Raw genomic sequence first — 27,885 nt, 5'->3', positions numbered from 1 at the left:
AACTAACTCCTTAAAACCAACATATGGACTTCATAAATATCCTGTAGAAACTGCAGGAAAGAGAGACAGAGACAGAGCGAGAAACAGTAAAATTCAGTCATCCCCAGTAATTTTTTTTATGTAATCAGTGGGTTTGCAGATGATTCATTAAAATAAAAATGATATGTTTGATCACTAAATGATGTCTATTTGTAACGATGAGGTCATTTTATTGTCATCTAGCGGCTAGAGAAAGAGATATGATACATCAAACATAAGTTGCTACTTAACTTCATGTGATTTTCCTGGGTTTTGGAAATACAAAAGTTATTTGGAGATTCTTAAGTTGCCAGCCTGTGTGAATAGCTATTCTTTACACACTCTTGGGATACTGGGTCATATTAATATCTGAAAACGCTGCCATTGGTATACCAATACAGTTTTCACGGTCTTTGGTTCAATTGCAGTTAACAATGCATGAGGATGGTAGAAATGTAAACTTGAAGATTCTGATGTTTTAAAGGCCTATGTAGATGTGCAGAATGCATTTAACCAACTGAAAGATTTCAAAAGGATAACTTTCACCTATTGTTAGCAGGTTAAAATATGCAAGAAAAAAAATCAAAACCTTAAACTATTGTTAAAAACATGTTTCTACACTGGTCGTTAACTTGGGTCTAGCACTTCTCCAATGGGATCTACTTTATACAGAGCTCACATAAAGCCAATTAGTAGAAGAATTTTAAAGAAAAATCCATCTTACTGCAAGATTTTGCCAGGCAAAAATCTTTTCTAACCATAACCTAAAGAAGAAAATATATCACTATATAAGCCTTAAATTAGTTTCTTCCCTCATACTTTATTCTTATTTTCCTACGGATTCATACTAGTTTATCTTGTGAACTATAGCATCTCAAAGCATTTTTAAATCAGTGAACAAAAGGAATAAATTCAGAAAGAATGAAGGAAGGAAAAAGAAACCTCTGACCTCATATTACCAAAAAACAAAACGAACAAGCAAACAAACAAAAAAAAAAGACACTAAGATGAAAACAAAATAGTGCCATGGATTTACATATGGGGTTTTGATGGAAACTAGGGCTGGGTTTTAAATCAAAACTCACCATCTCAAAACCACTTCTTTTCATCCGCCTGCAGGACTTGAGGTAAGTACGTATGCGTTTTCTCGCACGCTCTTGATACTCAGGGAATTGTCGCCTGCATGAGTCAATGATAGCCTGGATCTTTTCTTTGGGCTGCTTAGAGATTGGGACCATTCGGTCCAAGTTTTCATCTACAAACAGCCTGACAAACATCTGTTGGCAAGAGGGAGACAGAGGAGACGGGTTTGGAGGGCTGCTCTCTTCTCTTCCTAGCTTCCTGTCTTGATTACTGAGAGGAAGACACTTTTTCTATCCACTGAAGAGCTTTGTAATGGGAAGCCAGAAATATTAAGCAAACAATTCTTTAAAGGATTATTTTTTGGGGGGGGGAGGGGAAGGACTGATTAAAAAAAAAGACAAGAAAAGAATAGTCTATAGGATACAGAACTTGCGAGATAAACCAGAACAGATTGTGAAAATAGGCACCACTTAAGTTTCATTATTAACAATAAGTTGTGATTGCTACATCATTTTATTGAACTGAATCTTTTTCTTTGTTTGAACAATTGCCTGTGTTTTCATGCATAATTACATATATTGGGAAAGCAATTGAAAACAGCTGACCACTGGAATGGTCTTCTGATAAACTAGCTACCGTCCCTTTGCATTCGCAGAATGAACATGCACACACACACATATATACACACACACATGCACACACACAAAACAAAGCTTTGTTTTTCTCACTGTTAAAGATGGCACTCTGCCTTAAAATTCTAAATAAAACACAGTGAATCTAGTGTCTGTTGTCAAGAGTTTAATGTGTTTTAAAATAATAATTAAAAGATCCTGCAAATTAAATTAATGTGCCTCTAATATTGTTTAACTTATCCATAAATAAAAATGTAAAAGGAAGGTAGTGGAAGTAAACAAGTCAATGAGTCTAAGAGGACTTACATTAAAAGCTTTCAGTCGCTCAGCTTCTACCCCATCTGATTCATTAACCTTCTCAGGATCTTCCTGTTCATCATGGTCATCCTCATCCTCATCGCCTCGATTCATAGACAGATCTTCTGCACCTCTGTCTACACTCTCATTCTTGCCAGAGTCATAGCTTGAATAGCTATGGGCAGGGGACTGAAAGCAGAGAAAAAGAATGTATTTGTAAAAATAGACTACGTAAATAAAGTCTTCCACATGCTTTAGAAACACTTAAAGAATTCCACAGTTTTTTAAAAATTCTTCATATTGCTCTCTCCAGAGCTAAAATAAAGTGCTCATGATTTTTGTAAGGGGAAAAATTCATGATACTATTCATTTCAGTACTTAAAATAAAAATGACCAGATGCAAATTCAATAAATCAATTACTAAATGAAACTCCTATGATAATTACAGTTAAGATGAGATATGTGTTATGTAGCCCTATTTGAGTACTACATACAGAAATTTTTTACAAATACTGGCTTCTTTACATCAAGATGTAAATAAGGACAGTGCATTTGCACAAAACTCCAAAGGAATAAAAATTACACATTTTAAGGCAAAGCAGAATTAAGTAGCAGACATTGATATTCATCCAATCATTACCATCATTATCAAGAGCTGCAATAAGTTATTCAAAATATGGTAATGGTCATATTCTAGTTTCCACTCACAAAACCCAAAAATGAATTAAAGATGTATGTTTGTTAACATTATTAGTGCTTCTCTGAGAATCGTAAAAGCAAAAATTGAATAGCTATTAATTTTTTATTTTCTCATATCAACATTCTGAATTTTCTCCTGAGCAGAACAGTTAGTTTGCTAGATAAATCAAGATGACCATCTCATTAGACTGCTGTCAACTTATGCTGCCTAAAAAGTTGCTAGCTACAGAAAGAGCCAATATCGTTCATTTTTCCTTGCAATATCAAGATTTCAGTTATCTGATTCTCCTACATACACTTCAAACTGCAGATCTCAAAAAGATAAACAATAATAAAAAGCCTTCCATGACTTAAGACTTTAAGATCATTTCTTCCCCAGCTACAAAGAAGTATCATGGAGTATCTCCATCAAAGCCATCAAATTCACATTTAGGTAATTCAGAGCACAATTTAACTTCTATAGTATTTTCATCCTGCAGCATACCAAAATTTTCTTCTCTTGTGCCAAAACACATTGTATACATGACAAATTTCATACTTTTTTCTGTACCTCCTGTCTAAATGTCACAAAAGATCAGGGGCATAAAACCTCAACCAAAAATATATTTCAAATACATCTGCATAGAATTACATGTCTTACTCTATATCTTGATTTCACTAAAGTTATCTTTATTTCAGAGGTGTTTTCACCAATAGCAGAATCTAGCTGGGTAGTAAGATAGGAGGGAAAAGCAAACAAGACAAATCAATTTTAAGGAATATTTCTTGCTTTGTATTTTCATTCTAAATTCTTTTTTTCTTTTTCTGTTTTCATTTCCATCTTATCTGGTCCTCTGTACACCATTAATTTTGCAGTCAGTGCTGTTCTTTTCCTTACCTTGCCTTTGCAGCATGCATACTCAAAGCCTTCCTTTCTTGCCCATCCACCCCAGGCTTCATGTCCTCACAGAATAAATCCCATGAGTTCCGCTTTTTAATCCTTAATGCTCCTAATATCAGATCTTGTAGTCTCTCCCCACCTTTCTTAAGAGTCTCTTCACTCCCTAGACCACTACATACCCTCTCAGTAGCTGTAGGGATAATGAAAATTAAACAAAACCACAACCCTTCAGATACAAACCTTCAGCAAGCAGCAAGCTTAGCATCACCTCACCTCTTCCTATAGCTTATGACTGCATAGTAGGAGGCAAGACATTTTGCCACTGCCTCAGGGCTCAGGATGGCAAAGCTGAAATGGGGTGGGAAGATGAGATTTGGGAAAGTTACTGAGGCAGGGAAGGGAAACTGTTCCTTTCCGTAGCACCCTGTCCAGATGACAGGCACCTACACTGCTGCCCATTCAGGTAACTCTTGAGGTTGCAGGAGGTGTTGAATTTACTGGGTAATCAAGCGCAGGAAGAAAATGCTGACAGGAGACAACAGCTATAGCGTATTAGAGCGCTTACTGCACATGAGCAATAGCAACCTGTCCAACAAACACCAGCAGACCAACAGCAGCTACCTGCTAGCCTGTTACTAAGGAATATGAAGGGTGGTTTTGGTTGACCCTGAAGAAATTTCCAGAACAGAATTTTTAGAGTAAAAACTGATGACCTGTCAGCATTATTGTAATTCTGTCCAAGTGTTATGCAGTAGAAGATCTGCTCCAGACTGCAAGACTTGTTCTTCTGCAATTCTTCATTTCATTCCATATTACAGCTATAAATCTAACAGTATTGTGGGAGCATGTCGAGGGCACCACGGTAATCAAGAAGCCATCTTTTGAACTAGGTGACATATAAAGTTATAGTAAAGGCGAACATACCGTCCTGAAGAAGCCTGTCTGGAACTCTTGTAATGCAAACATTTCACATGATACATTTCATCAGATAAAGTATGATTAGACTACTCATGTCCGTAAAGTTAAGCAGAGGCATAACTGATTTCAACATGTACATATGTTTGGGCTGAATGCCAAGATCATAAATTATGTACCAAGACTGAGAGTTGGTTTCTGCAAAGGAAAGAAAATCAGGCCAAAATTGATTAGCTACATCTCTCTGAAAATAATAGTACTAATTTTTTAAGAAAGCATTATACAGAGAGCCTTTTCCAATATTTTCTCCAAAATATTTATTTTAAGAATAACTTTGGCACCTGAAATGAAATTTGGAGAATAGCATACTCTGACCAAATGGCATGGCAGGAGACTGTATTTATTTGTCAGGTAGCTTAAGACTGTTTATAGTAGCAGGAAAAAAGATGGATTTTTTCTAGTGTCAGTTCAGCATACAAAGGAGGGAGGTTACAAAAAGCTCAGTTCAGAATAAAATTTTTAAATTTTTATATTTCTACACAGATGAATACTGAGTGATGGCAGAAACTAACTTTCTCTCACTTGAGTAGCTTGCAGTAGCACAAAACATCTTATTTTCATATTCTATTGAGCAGTTTCAGCACTAACCAAACATGGAGCATGATAGAGGAGGACAAATTTTCTTTAACACATATTCCACATTTATGAGTTTTATGGCATAGACAGATGATCACTTTAGGCTGGCATTGTCCTTTAAAGCAGTTGCTGTCACCTTGCCAGGTAGGAAGCTACTCATTCTCGTCTGTATAACCTCTTCCCTTGTGCTGACACACATATTTTTCTGTAGTCCTGTAGTGAACTAGATGGGAAAAGTGATACTGTCCAAACTTTTTTTTCCTCTCTTTTGCCAGTCTGTTTAACAGTGGGATGAGTTCCTGGCTCCAGTTCACCACCTGAAAGCCCAAACCTTTGGGCCACAGGAGGAGTGACCACTGAGAAGCACACACATCTCTTCTGACAGCAGTGCAAGATTAAAGTGATCATGAAACTAAAGCATTTGATAGACACAGATGTTCCACATGTGAAACTTCTGTGCTTGACAAAATGTGGATTGGAAAACAATAGTGACAGCAACATAGAAAAACTTTCTCAAACAAAGGAGGCTAAGGCTTAGGTCAAGAGTATAGTCTCTATGTAACATTCAGATAATTACAAAGTTACCTTGAAAATACTGAAATATTAATCAATAAATTCTGGTCATTTTGTCTTTGTTCTTTTCTGGAAGCTCCATGTTCCAATCTCTCCCCTGCAATAATAAACACTAGAAGCTTCTGCTTCATAAAAATGGTATCAGAGCTTCTTGCCTAACAACCTGGTTCCAGAAGCTCATAAATTTATATATATATATAAATATATATAATATATATATATATATATATATATCAGAGTGCTTCCAATAATTCTTGAGTTGGCAACAATAAGTCAGCTGATGTTAGGTAAGTGCAAAATCATATAATAAAAACCTAAAAGGATATGACAGTGTTTCCTAGCATATTCTCCTGGCACAGGGCAAGATCAGGTCATTTCTGATTATTGCTTTCCTGTTCTTATCTCAAAGACTTCCAGTAATGCAGATTCCATGCATCTCCCAGACACTCTATCCCAGTATTTCACTGTCTTCAGAATTATTAGGATATTTTTAACACCTACCTCAGTCTTTCATAAACTGTTTTAAACCTGTTTCTTTTTCATCTCTCCACTACATATGATAATGGAGGATGAATGTAGCTAGAGAAGAGATAATTCTCTTCCCTCTTTATTAGAGCCTTTCAGATGTTTGAAGACTGTTATCATTTCCCATACACTCAATCTTCTCTTCTCAATTAATTAATCCTTCTTTGTAAATCATGTTTTCCAGAATCATATTCATTTTCACTGGTTTGCTCTGGATGCTCTTTATTTGGTCCAAAAGCTCCTTCAAGAGCAACTCCCAAAACTGCAAAGGGTTTTTTATTAGAGGTCCTTCTATGGAGTTATTCCTTTATTGCCTGACTGATTTCTAATATGCTTGTAGCAGAAAGAGCATATCATTTTATTTGCAAGACTGAAGAATTCTCCATATATGCAACAGATAGTAATACAGAAACCTCGCAGCTGCTAACAGAAATCTTTTTGTCAAGAACAAAGGAGCAAGAATAAAACACGAACAAAAATAAAGTCTACTATAGTAGTAGACCATGAGATGGTGGATGGCCATCAGATTTGATTTGTGTAGGCAGGATGATGTCACATGAACTCACTGTACCAAGCTTTTCCTAGGAGTTGACAGCCAGAGACTCATGGCTACTCTTTAACTATCTCAATGACTGTACGGGGGAGATCATTGCTGTGTAAGTCAAAGCTTACCCAGTATCAGAAAGATAATTATTAAGGATGGTCATTTGTCATGATCAAAAATTTTGAAAATCATGGCTTTGTGATTTTTTAAAAAATGCTGAAAGGAAATAAAAGTTGCCCTTTTAAGGAAAAGCTCTGTGAAGAAAGCCTAACATGATTTTTTTTGAACCAGGCTTCATTTTTCTACATTTAGTTGGATAGCTTATCATCATTTCAGTCATTTCATGAGGCATTCGTTGGTTACATAAACCACAGCTCTCCTGTGAAGTGAAGAGATTTGTAGACAGAGAGAGATCTAGAAATTTGAAGAGTTGAATGTATTCGCATGGGTTTCCACACTGTATAGAAGGGAAAAGAGTTGTGAAATAATATTTACAGGTAGGTAGAGATGAAAACACTCTACTGGCTATACATGATTCTCTTTCACAAATTTGTCTCCACAGGTATAAGAATTACTACATCACCGTTTTTTATCAGGAAATAAAAACATAATCTAAAGTGGACAGAGTTCTGGTTATACCTCCAATCTTTTCTTCCTTCTCTTTCTATACCTTAGTCTTTTCCTCCCTACAACTGTATATGTCAAATTCTGTAATTTCAGAAATCACTCTTGCAAATTAGGTGGGCTTTTCTGTATATATTTTCCCATGTGCAACCATGTACATTTATTTTCATAGAAATCATTCATAAGACTCAAAAATGGATTAGAATATTATTATGACATCCAGTTTGATTGAAGACTTTTCTTTCAAAAATTGTCCCTTAAATTAGAACTAGGTTTTAATTATTTACTTCAGTTTTCCATTTTTAACTGATTCTATGTATAACAGGGTTTTTGAGGAAAGTATAACATCTTAGTTTTCAGTGAACTGACTGTATGAATAATGCATTTTATTTTATAACTCAACACAATGATAAAGTTAAGCCTGTAAGGTTAAGAGAAAACTTATATCCTATATCTTCCTCTTAAAATTATATTTGACCCGTATATTAATTTCTTAGAATGCCACTTATTTTGCTATGCAAACTGTGAGTTTTCCATATTTTAGGTGACTTGCATACAGATTTTTTTTAATACAAAATCTATAACATATACAGTATAAATAACACAACATAAAACAACAAATAACTCTAGGACATATGCGCCGTTTTATTATTAAAAGAGGTGAAACCATAAATTCAAACATTCCTTTTTTTTTTCTCTCCTCAATTCAAACACTAGAGTATCAGTCAAAACTGGGTTTCTTAAGCATTCCTCTTTCAGATTTATAGATAGAAGTGCAATTCTCTGTGATTTTTCATTAGTAAGCCATTTGTCCATAACTTCATTTAACCCCTATATCTTCTTCTCTTCCATGTTTTACTGTTATTATCATTTTCCTATAGCCTCTTCAAACTTTCATACTATCATGTGTGAGGAACTTTACCGTCCATCATCTCTTTTTCATTACCAAAAATACTGTGAAGTCTCAAACACAATTCCAGTGTCTCACCATTTATTTCTGGATCCAATTAACTTCATTTTTATAAACTTGTCATTTGCTCGTGTTACCCATATCTTTGCATCGGACTATGAGTCTTCTGCTCCCTCTGTTATATCACAACTGTGGTGAACACATTACAGTTTCAGCTTCTTCATAAAATCTCAACCTTGATAATGGAAAGGTGTCATCAGGCAAAATTTCTAGTATTGGAGCATTCATTTAGATATATATAATATTAGCATATAACGCCATTTTTAATAGAAGAATATAAATCTGAAATCCAGGATTTTGTAGGTTTGACTCTATAGAAATGTCATCTAACATGCAAATTGTTTTGAGTACATCCTATAGGACATTTTATCATAAAACTTAGATTATGTAGAAATACTAAAAGACCTTTTCTGTTTTCTCTGTTTTAATGCAAAGTCCAGAAAGACAACTCTTCAGGTATTTACAGTAGAAAATAAGAAACAAAAGATTTTTTTTCATGAATTATTGTTGACATGGTCTTTTCCGCAGTGCCTGTGTTTTTACAGTAGTCAAAAAAAGGTGACTGTTCCCAAGACTATCTAGTCTATCAGTAATTAGCCAGCCTGTATCATACTATTTGTATGCTTAAGACTTTTTTTTTTTTTTTTAACAAGAGGCCATTTATTAACAATAAGTAGGGTAAACTCTCAATTTTCTAGACACTTCCATTCCAGTGGGATTTTACTGGATAGAAAAAAGTCTGGATAATTGAAAGATAAGAGATAATTGGAAGACCTTCTGAAACAGAGATCTTCCTATGGTATGTTTTCTCCTTTTACCTAAAATATATTCTATCCTGGGTCTATCCCACAGGTATTGACTGACTTTATTGAAATATATCACTTTGCCCTAATAGAAATAATCTCAGAAATTAAAAAGAAAAGTAAAAGCAGAGAAGCAACTGAAAATTCTCAGTCAGGTAGAAAGACAAAGTATGCTAAAGGTGACAGTTTAAGGAATTATTTTCTAATTCCTCCTTTAATTCTTGCTGCTTCTTGGCACTAGGATATTATCCCAAACACTCTGGAGCAGCAGAATTCTCTGATAATCAGAATGGAAATGTCAAAACATGTCTAGCCCAGCAGTGTCAAGACTCCCAGGGTACAGCGGATTCAACAGAGTAGGAGACTTGATACTTCTCACAGCTTTTATTAAAATTGTTTTATTAATGACTTGTAGAACTCCTGTCATTGATGTAGGAAGTTAGGCTCTTTCAGCTAGCTATTGAAAAACTAGATATACAAAAATAATTGGTTACATGGCACAAACAATGTACATACTATGTTTTTGGCAAAAATGCAATGTCCTTTGTGGGAGCTGAAAAGCTAAAGCTAAATAGTGACAGATTCAAATAAAAGCCTAACCTATTTTCAGCATCATACACTGCTGTTTTGAAGCTTTGAGAGGATCTGACAGACCTTCTGTGAATATGTGAAGCCAGGGCTGCCACATAAGAAAGCTCCATCACAAACTTCTGGCTTTCTGTAAAAACAAGAGCCAACAGATGCTTTGAATACTTCCTACAGTACACTCAAAATCAAACCAGAAGATCTGACTGTAGATATTGCAATCCTTGCAAGAGCCTATCTTATTATCAAATGTAAGTAATCTTCAAAATACTCTTCTAAGGACAGTATTTCCATACTTCCTAGATACTGCCATAGTTTTGAGAAGCCAAAAGCCTAAAGGTGCCCCATGTAGCCCCTGTACTTTGGTTTAAACGCATTGATTGAAAGCTATTTTACTAGAAAAACATGATTTCCAATTTTTGGTAAAATTTTGGCTTTTTGCCAAGAAATTTTACAGTTCCCATTATTCTGATGAAATGTACTTCACGTTATTCTGATGAAATGGAGGTTCATGTTAGAGGCAGCTAGTGAGCATTTTTGACCACCAATAAATATTCAAACATAACTGTCATTCTCTGGTAGATAGTTAGAAAATCAGGTGCTACAATAGTTTACAAACTACTTTATAAAAGCAGTAGGCTGTTTGCTTCCTATCCTTCCATTTAAATTGAGAATGAAACTTCTAACATATGCAAAAGCATTTAGGAGGTAACTCAGATGGAGAAGAGAGTACTGGATACCCCAAAGACAATTACAACAGTTCAAGCTGAAAGACTCTCACTCTTCCCTTTGCAGCCTGCCCTTCTTATCTTACTGACAGAAGAGTAACATATAACCCAGCATGTCAAGGTTGGTTTAAACAGTTCATAGGAACTCTTTGAAGTGGAAACAGCAGAGCCTCTGACAAAACTCAATCTATCCTTCAAAGAGCCCAGGAGCTGGTCAACAGTGTTACTGCTGGCGTTCAAAAATATCCCAAACTATTGCCAGTTTCAAAAAAAAAGTAATTGCTAAGTACTACAGCTGCAGTCATGGACTCTGAAGCCTGACTTAAGTACGAAGCTATTATCATTAAAAATAGGAAATGAGATATAGGAGTGAAATAATTTCTTGAAAAGTAGCTCAGTATTCCTAAGCCTAATGTTTCATTTCTAAGATTATAATTTTTTAGGAATATCTGCATACAGGAGGAATATCTACATAAAGGGAAATAACGTGATAATATGATCATTAGATCACATTAATGTGACAATGTGATCATTATAGCAGTTTCTTGTCAAAATGACATAACTGGATGCTCTGTTTCAATTCTGAGTGCATTGCCTTGAGGAGAAGTATCCTCTCTCTCACTGCCAATATTAGGGAAACTGCACCTAATTGACTGGTCTAGTCATGGGCCCTTGCCAAACATTTACAGTGAACTAGAAAGTTGCCACAACCTTTGTTCCTCTTTTTTTCTCTTTTGCTATTCTTTCTGTTTGTGCCTCTTGTTTCAGTTTAAACCAAATTTTCAGCTAAGCTGCTTTCTCCTTTTTTTTTTTTTTTTTTTTTTTTTTTTTTTTTTTTTTGTTCTTTTCTCTCTCCTTCAAGCTCATTATGCCTGGAGTCCTTATTGTTTCATGCTCTTCTGGCAAGGTACTTTTCTGTCATACTATTTCCGTCCTATGACCCTCCTTAGTTTTCTTTCTGCTCCTTCTTGCCATAAATTTATACTTTGACACCAAAAGCATTCAATAACCATTTTTCTTCTTCAATTACAATCCTGAAACATAAAACTGTTCTCAAGTCCTACAAGAATTCTAGTCTCAAGAATCTACTTTGGGAAATAAGGTGCTTATTTGTGAACAACATCCCTTCTGTCTAAAACTGTCAGCTACAGGTACATGTTCACAGGTAAAAAGTTCAAGCTATATCAGGAAATCAGGAGATGAGAATTTTTGTTTAGCTGTTTAGTTTTAACACTTACTTTCATTCTACTCTGCGTATGCCAGGAAAGATGGACACAGAAGCCATGTGAGTGGCAGCGTTGCACAAAGTTTCAACAAGAAACTTCAAGAAAGTAACTGCAGAGACAGATGCATGGGGTAATAACAGGTCAATACTGCAGGGTCTGTATGCCCCAAGAGTGGCAGCACCAAGAGAGGAGCATCTGTTTTTGCTAGGTGGAGAGAAGGAGAGAGATAGCAATGAAGATCAAGGATGCCTCTGTCTTCTCTGCCTTCTTGCCAGGAGTTTGGCAGAAGACTCCTATCTGAGGTTCAGAAACTCAGCTACTCCCTATAAAGGCTGCCTAGGACCAGACAGCCACTGGATGTATTAACTGCAGACAGTTATATGCTGACTTGTAGTTCTATTTCTCCAATAAGGAAAGAGAAGCACTGTTTCTGAATTTCATTTTTATCTTGACTCATATGAGTGAGAAGCATAAAGTGCAGAGAACAAAAATAACAAATAATGAGGAACTAAAATTGATGACCAGGACAAGAAAAGAATGAGATTTAACAATGGTATGAAAGGGACTTTTCTTGGTGTGCTCTTTCCTAATTTATTGTAAGATCTCTTCTGCATTGATTTTCTCTTCCTACTTCATTCCTATACAATGGTATTTCAAAGGTTCTCCCACCTTTCTCCTTTCCAGTTTGAGCATGGCAAAAGTACAAATGTTCAGGAAGGAGACTGAAAAACAATTGGTGGAAGCAGCAGAGGAGAGAACTCCAACTCACCTGTCTCCATCGTTTGAGACAAATTTACGCTCTCCTTCCTTCAGTTTGTGCTGCTCAGTCACTAGAGTCATATGCCAGAATAGGTGAGAGGAGACAGTCCTGTCACTCCTTCTCTTCTGATCATGTGAGTCTGACAGACCATTTACATCTTGAGAAGTACAGATTGGAGGAAAAAAGACAGTAACGGTAACATATTGAGAGACAGACTCATGCAAAAAACAAAGCCAATTGGTTAATGGGAATGCATGTAACCCAAAATAATCTGTTCAGTACTGAGCAGCCATTTTATAAATTGATTCTGGTCATCAAATGACATCTTAAAGATTGACCTCTTTCAGGAAAGCTAGGAATGCAACAGGGGTGCTACACAAAGTTATTGCAAGTGCAACAGAGGAGTGCATTGTGTACAGAGAAGTATGGGACACAACTGGAGAGTGAAAGATTATCTTTCCTGCCTTCTTGTGTTTTGTTTCTGTCTGTTTATAGCTGAAAACTTTTCCTTTGCTAAGCTTTCTTAAATGTCTTTGGAGGAAAATCAGCTAGACTATGTTAGCAACTAGCCGAGATTAATTGCCTTAATTATTGCTTGAGGGCCAGATGGGGGGATTTTGAAGTTGAGACAAATCAAGAGGGGACAGATCAAGACTGTATTCCTGGGGGTTTCCAGGTCTGCATACAGAGTGATGCGGGAGCAGCTGAGATGTCAGCAGCTGAAGCAGAGAGAATACATTGCTGCTTATTTCCCCACTTATCTGATATAAATGGATCTTTAGACTGATTAATAAATATTTGTAACTTGACCCTCCTTTTCCTAATCATATCTCTCCAAGAGGAACACTGCATTAGAGTACAACAGATCTATTGCTTGAGGTTAGCACATGACTGTAACTAGAAGAATAACATTGGAAAATTCTTGATAAAAGCAATCTCTAGCCTTTAGTCTACAGATCAATGTGTCTTTAGCATTCATACAAAAAGATCCTCGAAAACCAGAAATGACAAAAAAAAAAAAAAACTTTTCAGTCCCAGAGCCACACTAGCTATGCTTCTTCTAAAGACACATTCTGTCGTTTCTGAGGTAGGAAATAGAGAGCAATATTATAAAAATCATTTAAAATGACTCCCAAAACAAAAGGAAATTCCTGATCAAACTATTCTAGGAACCATTTATAGCAAACAACACAGTGTGTTGAAAAACACTCCAGAAGAATTAGAGAGATCACAAATCCTAAACCTCCATCAATATCATTAAGTACCTCTGTTGCATTGTAGCTTTCATAGTACAACCCTTAAACAACCAGAAACTCCCACTGTAGTGAGAAATTACAATTTTGCCTGCTTGAGACAGCTGCAGAACTTTCTAATTTGAAAAAACATTAATATATATATATTTAAGAGAAAAGTATGTGAAAACTTTTGGCTGGCCTGAATATAAGGAAGCCCTGTGATTTTATGTAGTCTGTTAAATTTTCAGTGCTGTTGGTATCCTCCTGCTCCCTCCTGATAGCCTGGTAACATGGCATAGCATAAGCATAGCATAACATCTGCTTTGGAAAGGAAATTGCACACAGTTTTTGTCCAGCACAGGAGAACATTTCTGAACTTGATTCTTGACTCCAAGACCCTCTGTGCTTTTTTGTAGCCACATGATCTTTGTTGCCTGCAGGATGTTTCTGTCGCATTGGTGCTTAGAGCTCTCTTAGAGGAAACTGTGCAGCCATCACACAGCACAGGAGTTCCCATGATCTAATAGGCCTGATCGGTAGAAGCCCGTAGTCACTTACAACAGATACTGGTTTTGTTTCTTTCAGTAGAGATATTTTGAGTTGTAAGTTCTGGCACCACTTTGTTACGTGCATTCACTTTGGAATACTGAAACACTGCACAAGGCTCAACTCTATTTCCAGTCAGCAATGGGGAATTCCCTTAGGTAGACTAGAAAATCCTGTTTGGCAAGACTTAACCTCCTCCACAAATCAATCCCAACCCACTTTGCTTGCTGTAGAGGAAAAATCTGGGAGAAAAAAAAGTGCTAGAAGGATAGCAGAAAAATGGAATAAATCAGAGCATTCAGAACATTTTCTCATACTGATACCACAACTCAGCAAGTGCTTAATTATGGAGCAGTGACCAGCTATCAAGACCTGCTTTGCATCTTGCTCCAAGCCAAATTAAACAGAAATTTCCCTTTAAATTCAAGAAGGTTTTTAACCCTATCTTAAATTCAGCTTACTATGTAAAGAGAATTAGTTAAAAAGTTCAGCTGTAGGCCTGAACCAGTCTAAAGCTTTAAAAGAGTTCGTGTCCATCTGTATTGACTTGCTTATGTTATACAACTGCTATTTTATCGTTAGCTTCAACGCATGAAACTGAAACCATATAGAGGAGAACAAATTAGAATATACTGTAAAAAGTAAAAATAAGTCATCCATAGATCTAGTTTGAGAAAGTGGCATGCCTTTCTTTGTGTAACAGCCTGGACTGTGAGCTCACCCACCATCTTCTTTCGTGGAGCTCTAACAAGAGTGCAATACATGCACTGCTGTGATTTTGACACGCTACAAGATCCCGTTACAGTACATACGGGAAATGTAACTCTCATCTGTTGTATTTTACTAAACACAAATCCAGGATGCACAGAATGTGAGGGACTCATGAGAAGTGAATACCCATGTCATCTCCTTTGGAGGTGGCAGCAACTCTGCTGTATTTTGGTGCCAGGCTACAGAGCAGGAAATCAGTAAGTAGGAATTAATTTTAAAGAAAGACTAAAAGGTAGGACAGATTTAGTAATGCTCCCCTCCTCCAGTGAGTAATCAGATTTACTGGACATCAGTAGTATGCTGTCTTCTGTGCATGCCCTACCCATGCAGTCTTTCTCTTTGAGTGTCAGATTTACTGCATGTGCCCAGCTGGTGCACATGCATTATGCCCACAGCACTCTGAGCACTTTCCTGCATAAACCTTGCTTCTGCCGAGTAGGTGTATCAGGGATGGCTCAGAGTCGATTTTCTAGAGCAGAAAGGCATATGGGGCTGAAAAGACACCTATTTATCCAAAGTCAGTTTAGCTGAGAGCAGTTGCATTGTGATCTACATACCAAGGTAAAGTTTTTAACTCAGTATCTTTACTGATTCCTTACAATCTATTAAATCAGCAATGTGTATGCTAAAGGTTAGAGTATAGTACAAATTTTATGGATTCTAAGATAACTGCATAAAATAGAAAACAAAAAATCATCTGCTATCCTTGCTTTACCGGTTTTTGTACACAGGAGTTTTTGATCTCTCAATATGCATCTAAAAAGCATCTCAGTGGGTTATACAATTAGATACTGGATATGAGAAGCCAAGAGTGTCTAAATATAACAGTCTTCAAGAAACTGTGATTCAGCTCACCAGAAGGAATTTGTAGGGGTTCTAAAAGGTTGCATTGTATCTATTTGGTAGCAAAGGGATTACAGGCAGATTTTCTAAAATCCAATAAAAACTTTATGACTAAGAAAATGCTCCTCAGATAGTAGACTTTCCTGAAATACATATATACAGGTGCATTTTTAAAAGATATATATACCATCAAGCTTGGTAAAGCTAGAATTTTAAAAACAGTAATGTTTACTCATCTGTAATGCAGCATTCATAGTACCACTTCATATATTTTGCTTTCGACTCCAATATGTTAATCTATCTGTTAATCTTCTAGTCTGTAAAGTATCAGCACATCCTTTTGTGGGCCCCGGGCCTACAACCTGTATGCCAGCAAACTTGTATAATAGGGCTCTATTTGAACACAAAGATCTGTTCATATGCAGTGACATTAATAGCTTTGTTTTCCATCATTAAAATGTAACATCACACAGAAAATAAAAGTATACAGAAATTTGTTTTCCTTAATAAATATCACCTCTTCAGTCTTGTTAAGAAATTTGGCAATGCTAGTGTCACTGTCTTAAAGGAACGGAATGATACAAGTCCAAGTTATGGATTTTTTCTATGCAGTAAGCTCTTTCAAAAATGTCACAAGCAAAACCAAAATACAGAAGTGTGATTTATTCTAGCAGTATATAGACTGTCTCCCAGGATTATGAGTCATTTCTATGAGTCTCACAAAGGAGTAGCTTCAACTTCCAATTGGTAAAATCCATACAGAATTATCCAGTATATTATACATAGATTCAACAGGTTGATCTTCAAAAAGTAGAACTGAAAAGTCTTTCTACTTGAATCAGATACAGATTTTCATAAAACCTGTAGGATTACTGCAGTATGAAATTAAATTAAAATTGGTCAAGAGGTTCAAGGTTAGGCAGGGAAAGACACAGAGAGCTGAAAACATTTCTTTAGGAAACAAAATCAAAATTGTCTAATGATCAGCATGAACCACTGTGAACAGATCCTTTCACATTGATGGAATAAACAATACCATACAAATAGCAAAATAATATTTTCTCTAGATAAAACTTTCTTGTAACCAAGACTTTAAAAGACATTTCTTACATGGGTCATGAGTAAAATAAGAACAGTTTGGTATAAAATCTCTAGAGAACATTTTACATTCAAATGTATGTTTATAGAAAGCCATACTTTGGAAGGATCTAGCAGGTATCTTGCAAATTCTTGCTCTAGATAGAGAGAATTTCAAAGTAGGAGGTATCCATGCAGAGAATAATCCCATATTTACTAATCAGCTCAATATTGGTTTGAACATGTACTCTTATTTTTCTGGACATGCACAGAAGAATGAATATATTTGGTGGCATTACTATGTAGTTCACTATAAAGATTATCTCCCAGTCTCATTCTATCTTTATTTAATATTATTTTTCTTTACAGCTTGACTGAAGGAAAGAAATGTAAAATGATGGCTATAGAAAATCTACTGAAGGTATGAAACAGCACTCTCATGAAAATTATTTGATAAGGTGATGTTTTTTAAAAGATCCTGCTTTTCAGGTAGCTGCTTTTATTTAATAAATCTCTGGGAGATTAACTAATGTATGAAGCCAAATGCCCGCACACAACCATATTCCCACCAATGTGCCACCTTCCAGGGACCTGCTCTTAAGACATATCTGACAAATGGAGCATCCAGTAGTTTTTAACTACTAATAAGTTCTGCATGCTATATTTAATCAAAGTTCCACTTGGGTTTTAGGACAATCTGTTTTCTTTAAAACAAGAAAAATTCAGGATTATAACCTGAAAGCAAAAATTTCTGCCATTTACCATTCAGCCTTTCAGCAGTGAATAAGAAAGATACATAGGCTACCCTCCTTTATAATAGAGTTATCAATGTGGGAAAACTAGCGAAGAGGTTAAAACTCTGTTTGCCAGACTGCTCCCATTGCACTACCTCAAACATCTTGATTGTAGAGGAATTTCCAACAAGCCTTTCCCTGGACAAACTCCACAGAAGACTGATGGAAGCTGTTTTTATACTAAATCATCAACCTTTCTTTTCACAATGCATTCCCAGGAATAAGATTACAAAAAGTATCACCAGAGCCTGGCAGGTCAGCTCTTACCTTGCCAAGAAGAGGGAGCAAAATTGTCCAGTTGCAAGAATTCTAAGATATGGAGAAATTTCTGTTCTGATCCCTCACTAATTCCCAAGAATACTCCTCTACAAAGGCTTCTCACTGAAAATTAACCACTAGGAATTATTTTCCCTACTACTACTCCTGAAATGTTTTTACTATATTCATGTATATATCTTAAATGAACAAATAATTCTCATTTTTCATCTTGTTAAAACTAAGAAGCAAACATTAAAACAAAACTGCATACATATTGTGAAAAATGTTGATGCTAGAAGAACTCTCAAGGGACAGCAATACACCACTTCATTTTACTACATGGACTATACTCAGTTTCTAATGTCAGCATTTCAGTAGCTCTTTTCTGAAGAGCCTTAAAGTAAGGTTTTTATGAGCCTTAAAATATTTATCCTCTCTTTTTTTTAACTCTTTGTCTGCAAATGAATCAGGCTGTAACCTGACACTTCTTGAATAAGGTATCTAGAATGTATTTTTGCATTTTAAAGGATTCTTTTGATGGTAAAAATTTGACCACAGGCAAATTCATGGCTTAACAAATTTCTGAATATCCATAAACGACAGAAGATCATGCATCCAAACTTAAGGCTTTGCCGTCTTGCATTTTACAAAGCTCATGTTTCACAAGCTTTAAATAACTGGAGCTATGGAAACACACTGTAGGCCTTGCCTCTGCACACCAAGAAGTTGTTTACCTTGGTTAGTCCTTCACTTAACCTTATCACTGAAAACTGTAATGCACTTAACTAATTCAGGGTAAGAACCTGCTTTTTTCTGGAGGGAAGAAGCGCTTTAGGATAGCAGTAGTGAGGCTCATGCATTTTTGAAAATAAATTCTTTCCCTTTGCCATGGATTCTGCCATTTCTATGCCCTGGAGAGGACGTTACCCCAAACTATGTTGCGATCACCCTTAGCTCCTGGCTTGTTTTTCCTCAGGGAGGAGCACCGCTCTTGTTGCTCTCTGACAACATTAATGCTCAAATCCACTCTAAGCTCTGATATGCCGTTTGCAGAATTAGTTCCCTTCAGTACTCTGTCTGAACATGCAGAATCATTTCCTTTTCTGCACTCTACTTAGAACTTTCGGAAAAGCTGCTTAAAAAGTGCCATATAAAAATACTACTGCATCGAGTCCCAATTTCAACAAAATCTACCACAAATTTGTTTTGTGAAAGCTCTACTAATTTCATTTTACACATTACTTTTTAAATCAAAGTCTCCATAATATTGCACTTTTTTCTCAACATTTTCAGGATTTTGCCATCTTTTTGGCGGTCCTCTTTCGATACTTTCTCACAGGTAATGCAATGACCTGAAATATGTGCTGCCAAGATCATGCAGGAAGTGTCTTCTAACTATACTTGCTAATTGTTTTTGAGCCTTTTCTACAGAAATCAGCAGTAACAAGGAAAGGTCACTGAATTAAGGTAGTGATGAGGTAAAACTCAGACTGTTAACTGGATTTTGAATGGGCAGCTTTTCTGACTCCTCTGTTGGCTTTTGCCTTCACATATTGTACCAGAGGCCAGAAGGAAAACTTCTGCTTCTGGCACAAGTTTAAGCAGAGATGTTAAAATTGGATGATCATCTGTTGGGATAATCCTGGATGAAGAGAAAACCATCATATAGAGCAGATACACCTTTTGAGCTGAATACTCTCATGCAGTTACAAGGTAGCAGATAACAATGTAGCTGACTTGGATTAACTTGTAAAGTTGATTGGGGAAGAGGTCCCAACACCACTAAAGACAGAAGGTAATAATATAAAAGATCATTTATTCTACTTAGGAAGAATAGACAGATGAACTAAGGGCATAAAATGGCTGCAGGGCAGTGGAAATTTCATGTCCTGATGACAAAGCCATTTTCACAGAAGAAGGAAGGAAGGAAGAAGGAGGCTATTGCACATTCAGCCTCTGACCTACAGCAGAAAAATTTTGCAGAGCACTGAAAAAGATGGAGCAGGAGCACATGTTCATTTTTCCCTACGACTGTGTATATTCTTTGCTATCTAAGGTAAAAAAGCTATTAAATTTTCAACCTTTTTAAGTTTTCCATTAGATGTTTCAGTTAACACTTGCTCATATAACAGTGAATCTTAAACCAAGAGCTCAGTCGGCTGTAATGCTAGCAAGCGGTATGCACAAGCTGCTGTGAAATGTGTTTTAGTCAACACTAGTTACGTGCTTTTAGTGGCTGATGGATACAATCTCAGCTTAGAAAACGGGCTGCTAGGAAAGACTCTGTAATGTAAAGGTATGTATACAGGCACGCTATCAAAAGCTCTTGCCAGGAACATGTGGAAAGTGCATAGGCTTATTAAGCAGGACATAAATTTAGCAATCTGCAGAGCATTCAGCTGAGCAAGCTATATATACCAGCACTGTGAAACAAGGATTGTACGGCAAAAAGTAATATTTAAGGAGGAAGTCAAAGTACGTGCTTGATTTACCCATACAAACACACACATGCACAAATACATATTCTGTACATAAATTGTAAACTTATATTTCAAGTCCAATACTTCAGTGATCTGAACTAATATTTTGCATTTTGTCATTTTTTCATAATTAAGCAGAAGCTTCCTGTCTCATCACATTGCTATACAGCTTCAGACAATTATTCTGACAGTCTTGTCATTCTGCAGTTCTCTCAGTTTTGGCTACTTACTCATTACTTAGTTCAAGCAATGATTCAATCAGCAAATTAATGTCTGTACCTTGTCCAACTCCGCAGGGCCATGAGACACATTTAAGGAAATTCACAGGCCAAATGTTGGTCTCCTATCCTCAGAAATATAAAAAAAGGACTAGGGCATAAAGGTAAATCAAATTAACTGCAGTTTACAGCTAAGTGTTCTGAACCTAGCAACAAATATATGCTACATTAACTGACCACGCTAAGCTTTTTTTCATGCTTTTAGTTTACACTTCTTCTTATTGTCAAAGTACATAATCCATATGAATATATAGTTTGCATGCCTTCCCTAGAACCTCTAAATCTGGCTCATTGTATGCAAACAAGTGGAATAATCCATCTTATATAGCAAGTGCCAGAAAATAAGAGAATACAAAAATCAAATATCACAGGGCACACATTAAATTAGCCCTTTCCACAGAGTAACTTAGACATTCCTATAACTTCCCATCTCTTGATAAGTATGTTAAATTCCCTATTTACACGCAAAAAGAAAGGTATAAAAAGATAATATGAAAAAAGTCAATATTAATTAAATAAACTATTTAGATTTCATATTTCTTTGCCATTTTTGTCCAAAGAACCCTAACACCTAACACTCTACATCTTTGATAATGTATTGCTAACAGCAAGATTATATTGCAACAAAATGTTAACAGTTGCGCTGCACCTGACTGGTAACTATTTGTTACAAAATGTAAACAAAAACACTTTGCTATGGTGTATCTGATTATATTATTTCTGAAATCAGTAATCACTGATTATTCTGAGATCAGCAATCACCGAGTTATCACTCAACTGAAGTCTTCAAGCAGCAGCTGCTTGTTGGTTTTGTTAGACAACACTTGACATCATAGATTGAAGCTTTATTTACTTCTGTATCATAAATATGAAAAAGAAAATGTAATACTGAAAATGAGTAAGTAGTAGCTTTGAAAACTGTGCTATCCTTAAGATTCCTGCTAATTTTGTGGGTTTAAGAAGACACGTCACATTCCCAATAACGTCTTGGGAAATGTGAAAAATTCACAAGAACACTATGGGAGGAGCTCTGCATATACAAACAGAGGGGATGAAATTCACATAAACTAATTTTTGCTGATTAGAGTTCTAATTTAAGCTATTCATACATATAGGCTTCTCTCTGGTTGGGTGGGTGAGGCAAACATCTCATGAAGAGCACTTTTTCCATCCTAAAATAGAGATGGGGTTCAGTTGCCTAAATCTAGGCATCTGCTGCCACTCCTGGGAGCTCTGTTCATGGCTGGCAAACATGACTCAGGGCCAGCACGACACATGCATCCTTTCGGCAAGGTGTAGACTGGGTACATGTTATCCTAGTGTGGCTACAAGACCAGATGCCAATGTCTATGCAACCGCCACACTGCTTACTTTGGCATTATTACTTCTGCAGATACGCTATAGAGGGAAGCTAGACTACTAAATTTAAAGTAAAAATCTAACTTAAAAGGCAACAAGGCAACTTAGCTTTATTCATATAACTATTAGTAGTGAAGTCCATAGAACCTTTAATGTGTCTACATATATATGTTTTCATGATGAAGGCTGCATAGATTTAACAAGATAAACAGTGAAATTGTCTATGCTCAGAGTTCTGGCAAAGCACAAAATGAAAACTTTTTAACTTCTTTGAATTTTAGGCCATGCTAATAAAAACAGAAGAAACTTTCCAACAGCTATTCAGCTGAAGTTGTCTCTGGCTCTTTACCATAACTGACCAGCAGTGTCTAGGGATAACAATTAGTACTGTGATTCATACTCAGGAATAGCAGACAGGAAGCCTATGATTTTCCCAACTTTCCTACAGATTCTGTTAGGCTGTAGAAAAGTCAATAAATTATATATATATCATATCTATATCTCCAAATCAATAAACAATGATGGGAGTATGCCTGCCTCATGAGAATGAACTGAAGTTAAGCTGATTTATTTTTATTGATGCTTTGAGAATCCCAAACATGCTATGTTAATACGAAGAATTAAGATACAGGACCCCTTGCAATGAATATATAGGCATAGATACAAATATCTCAGTCTCGTTGTGTGAAGTTGTGCACAGGATTATCTTACTAGAAATAATATAGCCTAAAAACATCATACATCTGTATGAATTATAGATGTTAAATGACAAATGTAAGAAATAACACTGTAGCATAATATACAGGTTAAAGGACATACCTCTTCCCTAGGATAAAATTCTGGTTTGAAAGGTGGAGCAAGAGTTTTGAAGATCCTGCCACCACCAAGTCCACTAAAACACCTACCTCAAATGGGCAGAATGGATCAAGTAGAGATAACTGAATGCCTTACAGCTGGACTATAAAGTAGAATCATAGTAGATTTCACAAGATAGATTTCACAGAGTCTAAATTCATTTTTTAATTTGCTATTTGACAGATGTACTGCTAGATATATGCTTTTGTTACTGTAAACATCATTAGAAAGTGAGCATAAACTACAAGAAAAATTGAAATCTAAATACAGCAGCAGAAAAATAGAATTAAAGGAAAGTAGCATATTCCCTCCTGTCAATTTCCTATTAAAAATAAAGCAAAAATAAGATAAAACATGATCTCGAGCAAGTTCAGAAATGGTCCTAAAAAATACTTATCTCTTCTACTAATAAAAGTAATTTGAGATTGACATAGTGACCACAGTAAAAATAAATGTTTTGTCCTAGGGATTACACCCCGAGCAAGATATATGCAGAACTAAGATATACTAAAGACTGTGACATACAGACATCCAGGCTGAATTTTTCAAAAATTTATGCCAGGGGACTAGCAGCTTGAGAGGCTAAAAGCTGTATTGGCTCTTTAAGCATTCAAGATACATTTACAGATTCATAGATTTTAAGCCCAGAAGAGATTCTCTGCACTGTAAAACATGATCCAATAAACCATGAAAAGAGGGAATGGTTCCCACCCTTTTCCTAATTAATACAATCACACTAAATAACTTGCAGCTGAATTAGAAGAAATATTTACAAAAAGAACACCTATCACATACAATGCTTTGTGTAATAATTCACTACTGTCATAGGAATTATTAGTTACAATCATAATAAAGGAACTTGATCTCATTTTCAATCTTTTTTTTTTTTAATTTAACTTTCAATGACTGAGTCTATATTAAAAGAAAACTATTAATTGGTAAGAAATTAGGAGAAAAACTGTCATGAAGTCACCGCTTTCCTTTATCTCTAAAAAGGTCATTCCCTCCTTGTATAGCAAGTTTTTCACCTCCTCAGTGTTTATCACTTTTCTGAATCCACTATAGCTTTCCAATATCTTCTTTCAGTATTACATAGACCTGTACAATATTTGCATTATTGGGTATGTAGGTGGATCTAAAAAGCCTCTAATAACCACACAGAAACATCAGCTTGATGAGATTGTCATCTGTGAGGCACAACAAACACAAGAAGCACATGCCAAGACATGCCCACCTGGCACTCGGCCATCCCTCCACCTCCTGGCCAAGCCAAGAGAGTATGAGGTGGCACACTTGCCCCAGACTCATCTGACTTCTTTTGCACCAACCACAATTAATCCCTGTAAGCAACCAAACAGAAAGGAATGGGGATATTTATACATTTATTTTAATTATTTAATACAGTTTTTGATAAGAGTCCGGTCCCACGGGGTTCTATCTGCAAAAGATTTTTAAGAGTATATGACTAACTGCACAAGGTGAGACAAAGATATATGCATGGAAGGGGGGAGCATAGAAAAACTTATGTATCGTTGGGTCAGTAAAAAAGGCCCAAGGAATATCCACATACATTTTTGAGAGCGGTTATAGAGCTTGCAATATAATGTTGAGGACGGAGGACATGCAGTATTAGGGCCATTCTTACTAACTCTTAAATAAATTAACTCACCTTTCCCTGTTTTTCAGGCAGATTCTCATGTCCCGAGACTCTGCATAGCCCAGGAGCTCCAGGGCAGAAGGTACAAAGCAGAAATTCTGAGTAGTTCTGCAAGGGATCTTCCTGCTGGAGCCAGACAATTCTCAGATGCCATAGGAAACACAAGAGGAGCAAAATATTACTTCATGAGCTCTAGCCAGCACTGGCCATACAATGGGGTCAGAGGTGACATACAAGATATCATCCTGATTTCAATTAAAATGCCCACAAAAGACAATCACACACTCTTGTCTAGTAGGCACCTGTACAAAAGGTTAGGTGTATGGCATAGCAGATGCCTCAGTGACACACAAATGTGAGCTCTTCATATGCTCCTGATTTGCCTGTATGATGCCGTCAACTTTGGGATGTACCCGCTGGATAGGACTGTTTGCATGAGACAAAATGAAAAATTAATGCATACAGGTATACAGTACACTTACAGCTATACAGCGTATAAGTGAACAGAGAAGCATGTATCAATACCCATTATACCCAGGGAACAGCTCATGGCATCTTCATGATGGGAAGAGTCAAGAAACCTCAGAATGAATAGATATGAAGGGTCGCTGGGATTGACAGTCTATGAACAAAGTAGCCAAAGAGAAAAAAAAGATATATGAAAAATGGTTTTTAACTTGCCAAGACGCAAGCAACACCTGTACTTTTTCATAGAAATACTGTAAGCTCCAAAAAACAGTAGCTTATTAAAAAATCTTAAACATATATATGGAATTCACCCAGTATTAAAAGGTTTCTTAGTATGCCATATCTATATGGGTGAGATGAAAACCCACACCAGTTATAGACCCCTACCTTTGGCTGCATACTTTCATACTTGGTCATGCTTTCATACCGTGTCATCATTGCCCCAGTGGACAGGATACATTGTCTGTTTACACAGTTCTCAAATACCAATTCCCAGGATCTTCTGCTGCCTGCTTAAGGTTACTGTTCTGTAATATTCATAACAGTCAGTGGTTTCTTTGTTACCATATGTTTTGAAAGACTGAAAGATCACATGGCACATATTTCATCGCTTCCACTGCTTACCTACATCTACATCCCCATCTCCTCCCACCACCTTGATAACTAAGGTAGATGCTGCATTTTTTTCTTTTCTTTTTTTTTTTTTTTTTTGAAGTATTCAAATATTCAAATACTTCATGTATCGAAGTACTCAAAATTGCCAACCATTAGAGGCAAATTATAAGACAGGATGTTTTGATGAAAAATAAGGCAAACAAAATACCAGGAATGTTGATAAAGATTATTGGAGGCTGTTTTTTGCCCCTCTACATTGTGAAGAACGAGATACTTCCAGGAGCCATCTGAGAATTTCATCTAGGAAAACTCATTTCTGTTTATATATATTTACATTGCTGTTTATGTATATGTATATGCAGTGCTGTTGTTTATTGTAAGGCTAAAGGTTATTACACAGAACTTCATATATCTTATGGCTTTAGTGAGCTGAGCTGTTGTGGACCCTCTTGGATTAAATGTCTGTTAAGTAAGTTGCCACTTCCAGAGGAGCTGACTCAGCAAACCAGGTGATTCCTTACAGTCCTCTTTTCTGGTAATTTATTTTGTTATCTACAACTACTGTTTTGTTCACAAATGCAAAATTTCAGCTAGATCTGCCTAGAAGGTCTTTGGAAGCAAATGAGGCAAGCAGAGCAAGAGCAGCAAGCAGAGGGTTAAAACTCTAGCAACAGAAACATAAAAAAGAGCAAAATAATTAAACAGTTTTAAAGTTGAATTCTACTTCTGCTTTATTCCTTCCCTCTGATAAAAAAAAGGACTAATTCACTTCTCTCATATCACCTTCCAGTTACCAGAATAAGTAACTATCCCCCAAAACATTCAATGTACCTGACTATTCCCAGCAATCGCTACATATGGCAACATTTCAGGTGTTACTGGAGTTGCACTTCCTCTACTACAACACCTAGACATTTCTGATTGTCATTTCTCAGTCCTGCTGTAGAGGGAAAACGGAGAGCACACAGAAGCACAGTATGTTTGAAAGTGTGTCAAGTATGCAGCAAGACATCTGACTACTGGCTTTCATTCAGCAAAAAAATAAGATTAGAAATGGACATGTCTGTAAGACAACTGATACAAGTAATATTTATTTTAAAACTCCAGCAACATGTTGTGTCGTAAAACAGTCATTAAAATATAATTTTTTTTCTTCCTTTCTTCAGCAGCTCACTTGGAAGATAGAAAACATTTCAATATCAAAAGAAAGAAATATGGGTAGTGTTTCAGCACTGTCAACTCGTTAAATAACAAGGTTGTTTTGCAAGAGTGTAAAGTGAGTAGGAAGTGGCCAGTTATCAAGCCATTCATCAGAGAACAATTTTGAGGATCAGCTCTTCAACCTTTGATATCTGAAAAAGAAAAAAAATGACAGATCATTAGCTCTAAATAATACTAAGACTAAATGAAGTTATGGTAGGCAGCAATTATTGCTACCCCATTATATCTTGCTCAATTTACCATCAAACAGTATTTAATCATCCAAGAGCAAGATTTGTTCTCAGGCGTCTCCAATTGACGGAAGTGGTTCATACGCGATAACAGGAGAAGAGAAAGTTGCTGTGAATCATTTGACTTGGTAAGACTTCAACACAAATTCAATTTCCGTCCTAAGAAAAAGAATCACAAAAACAAGAGTTAGGCTTTGAAGATATCCACTGCAACAAAGGCCAACCCTGAAGGTCTCTCTCAGGAACAAACCCTGGTTGAAGTCAACAGGAATTTGCCTGAAAGGTACAGACTTGGGTTCCCAAGCTGTTGAGTTATAAAAAGTTCTTGGTTGTACACAGGGAGGGAATTAGTAACTTCATACACCTTACCTCATCAGTTGCTGCTGCACTTGATGATAGCACTCCCTTTTTTCTGAACAGAGATGTCCAGCCACTAAAACCAAGTTGGACAGAGTCCTGCATCCCCTCCAGGCACAACTGCTTCTGTGTCAGTATGAGGGACCAGGGGCTTCGAAGGCGAGTACGAATGATAAAAGACAACTGCATCTGTGAGCAATGCACATGCAATCTGGATTCAATAGCACCACTGTCTGATACTTGATCAATGTGCACTTGTTCCTTTAAAAAAAATCTGACAAAATTTATGAAAAATCACATTAAAAGTTCTTCTATTCCTTGCCAGTTATACATTAGCTGGGAT

The 27,885-nt window shown here is 36.3% G+C and overlaps 1 protein-coding gene across 4 annotated transcripts in view; it reads right to left on the bottom strand.

Annotated features, from left to right (window-relative positions):
- NOL4 (nucleolar protein 4) overlaps positions 1–27,885 on the bottom strand; it is a 183,908-nt gene that overhangs the window by 43,532 nt on the left and 112,491 nt on the right. For 2 of the 4 annotated variants that reach the window (XM_062568251.1, XM_062568252.1), the window contains exons 7-8: positions 2,040–2,219; positions 1,104–1,295 (exon numbers count right to left, since the gene is read on the bottom strand). In XM_062568251.1, the coding sequence (XP_062424235.1) occupies positions 1,104–1,295; positions 2,040–2,219 (372 nt within the window). The remainder of the gene's footprint in view (positions 1–1,103; positions 1,296–2,039; positions 2,220–27,885) is intronic. The other 2 variants (XM_062568254.1, XM_062568255.1) reach the window with 1 other exon arrangement.

Source organism: Rhea pennata, chromosome 2 (genome assembly GCF_028389875.1).
Source record: "Rhea pennata isolate bPtePen1 chromosome 2, bPtePen1.pri, whole genome shotgun sequence".
NCBI lineage: Eukaryota > Metazoa > Chordata > Aves > Rheiformes > Rheidae > Rhea > Rhea pennata.
Note: the sequence above shows the minus strand (reverse complement) of the source record. Positions and strands in the feature narration are given on the sequence as shown.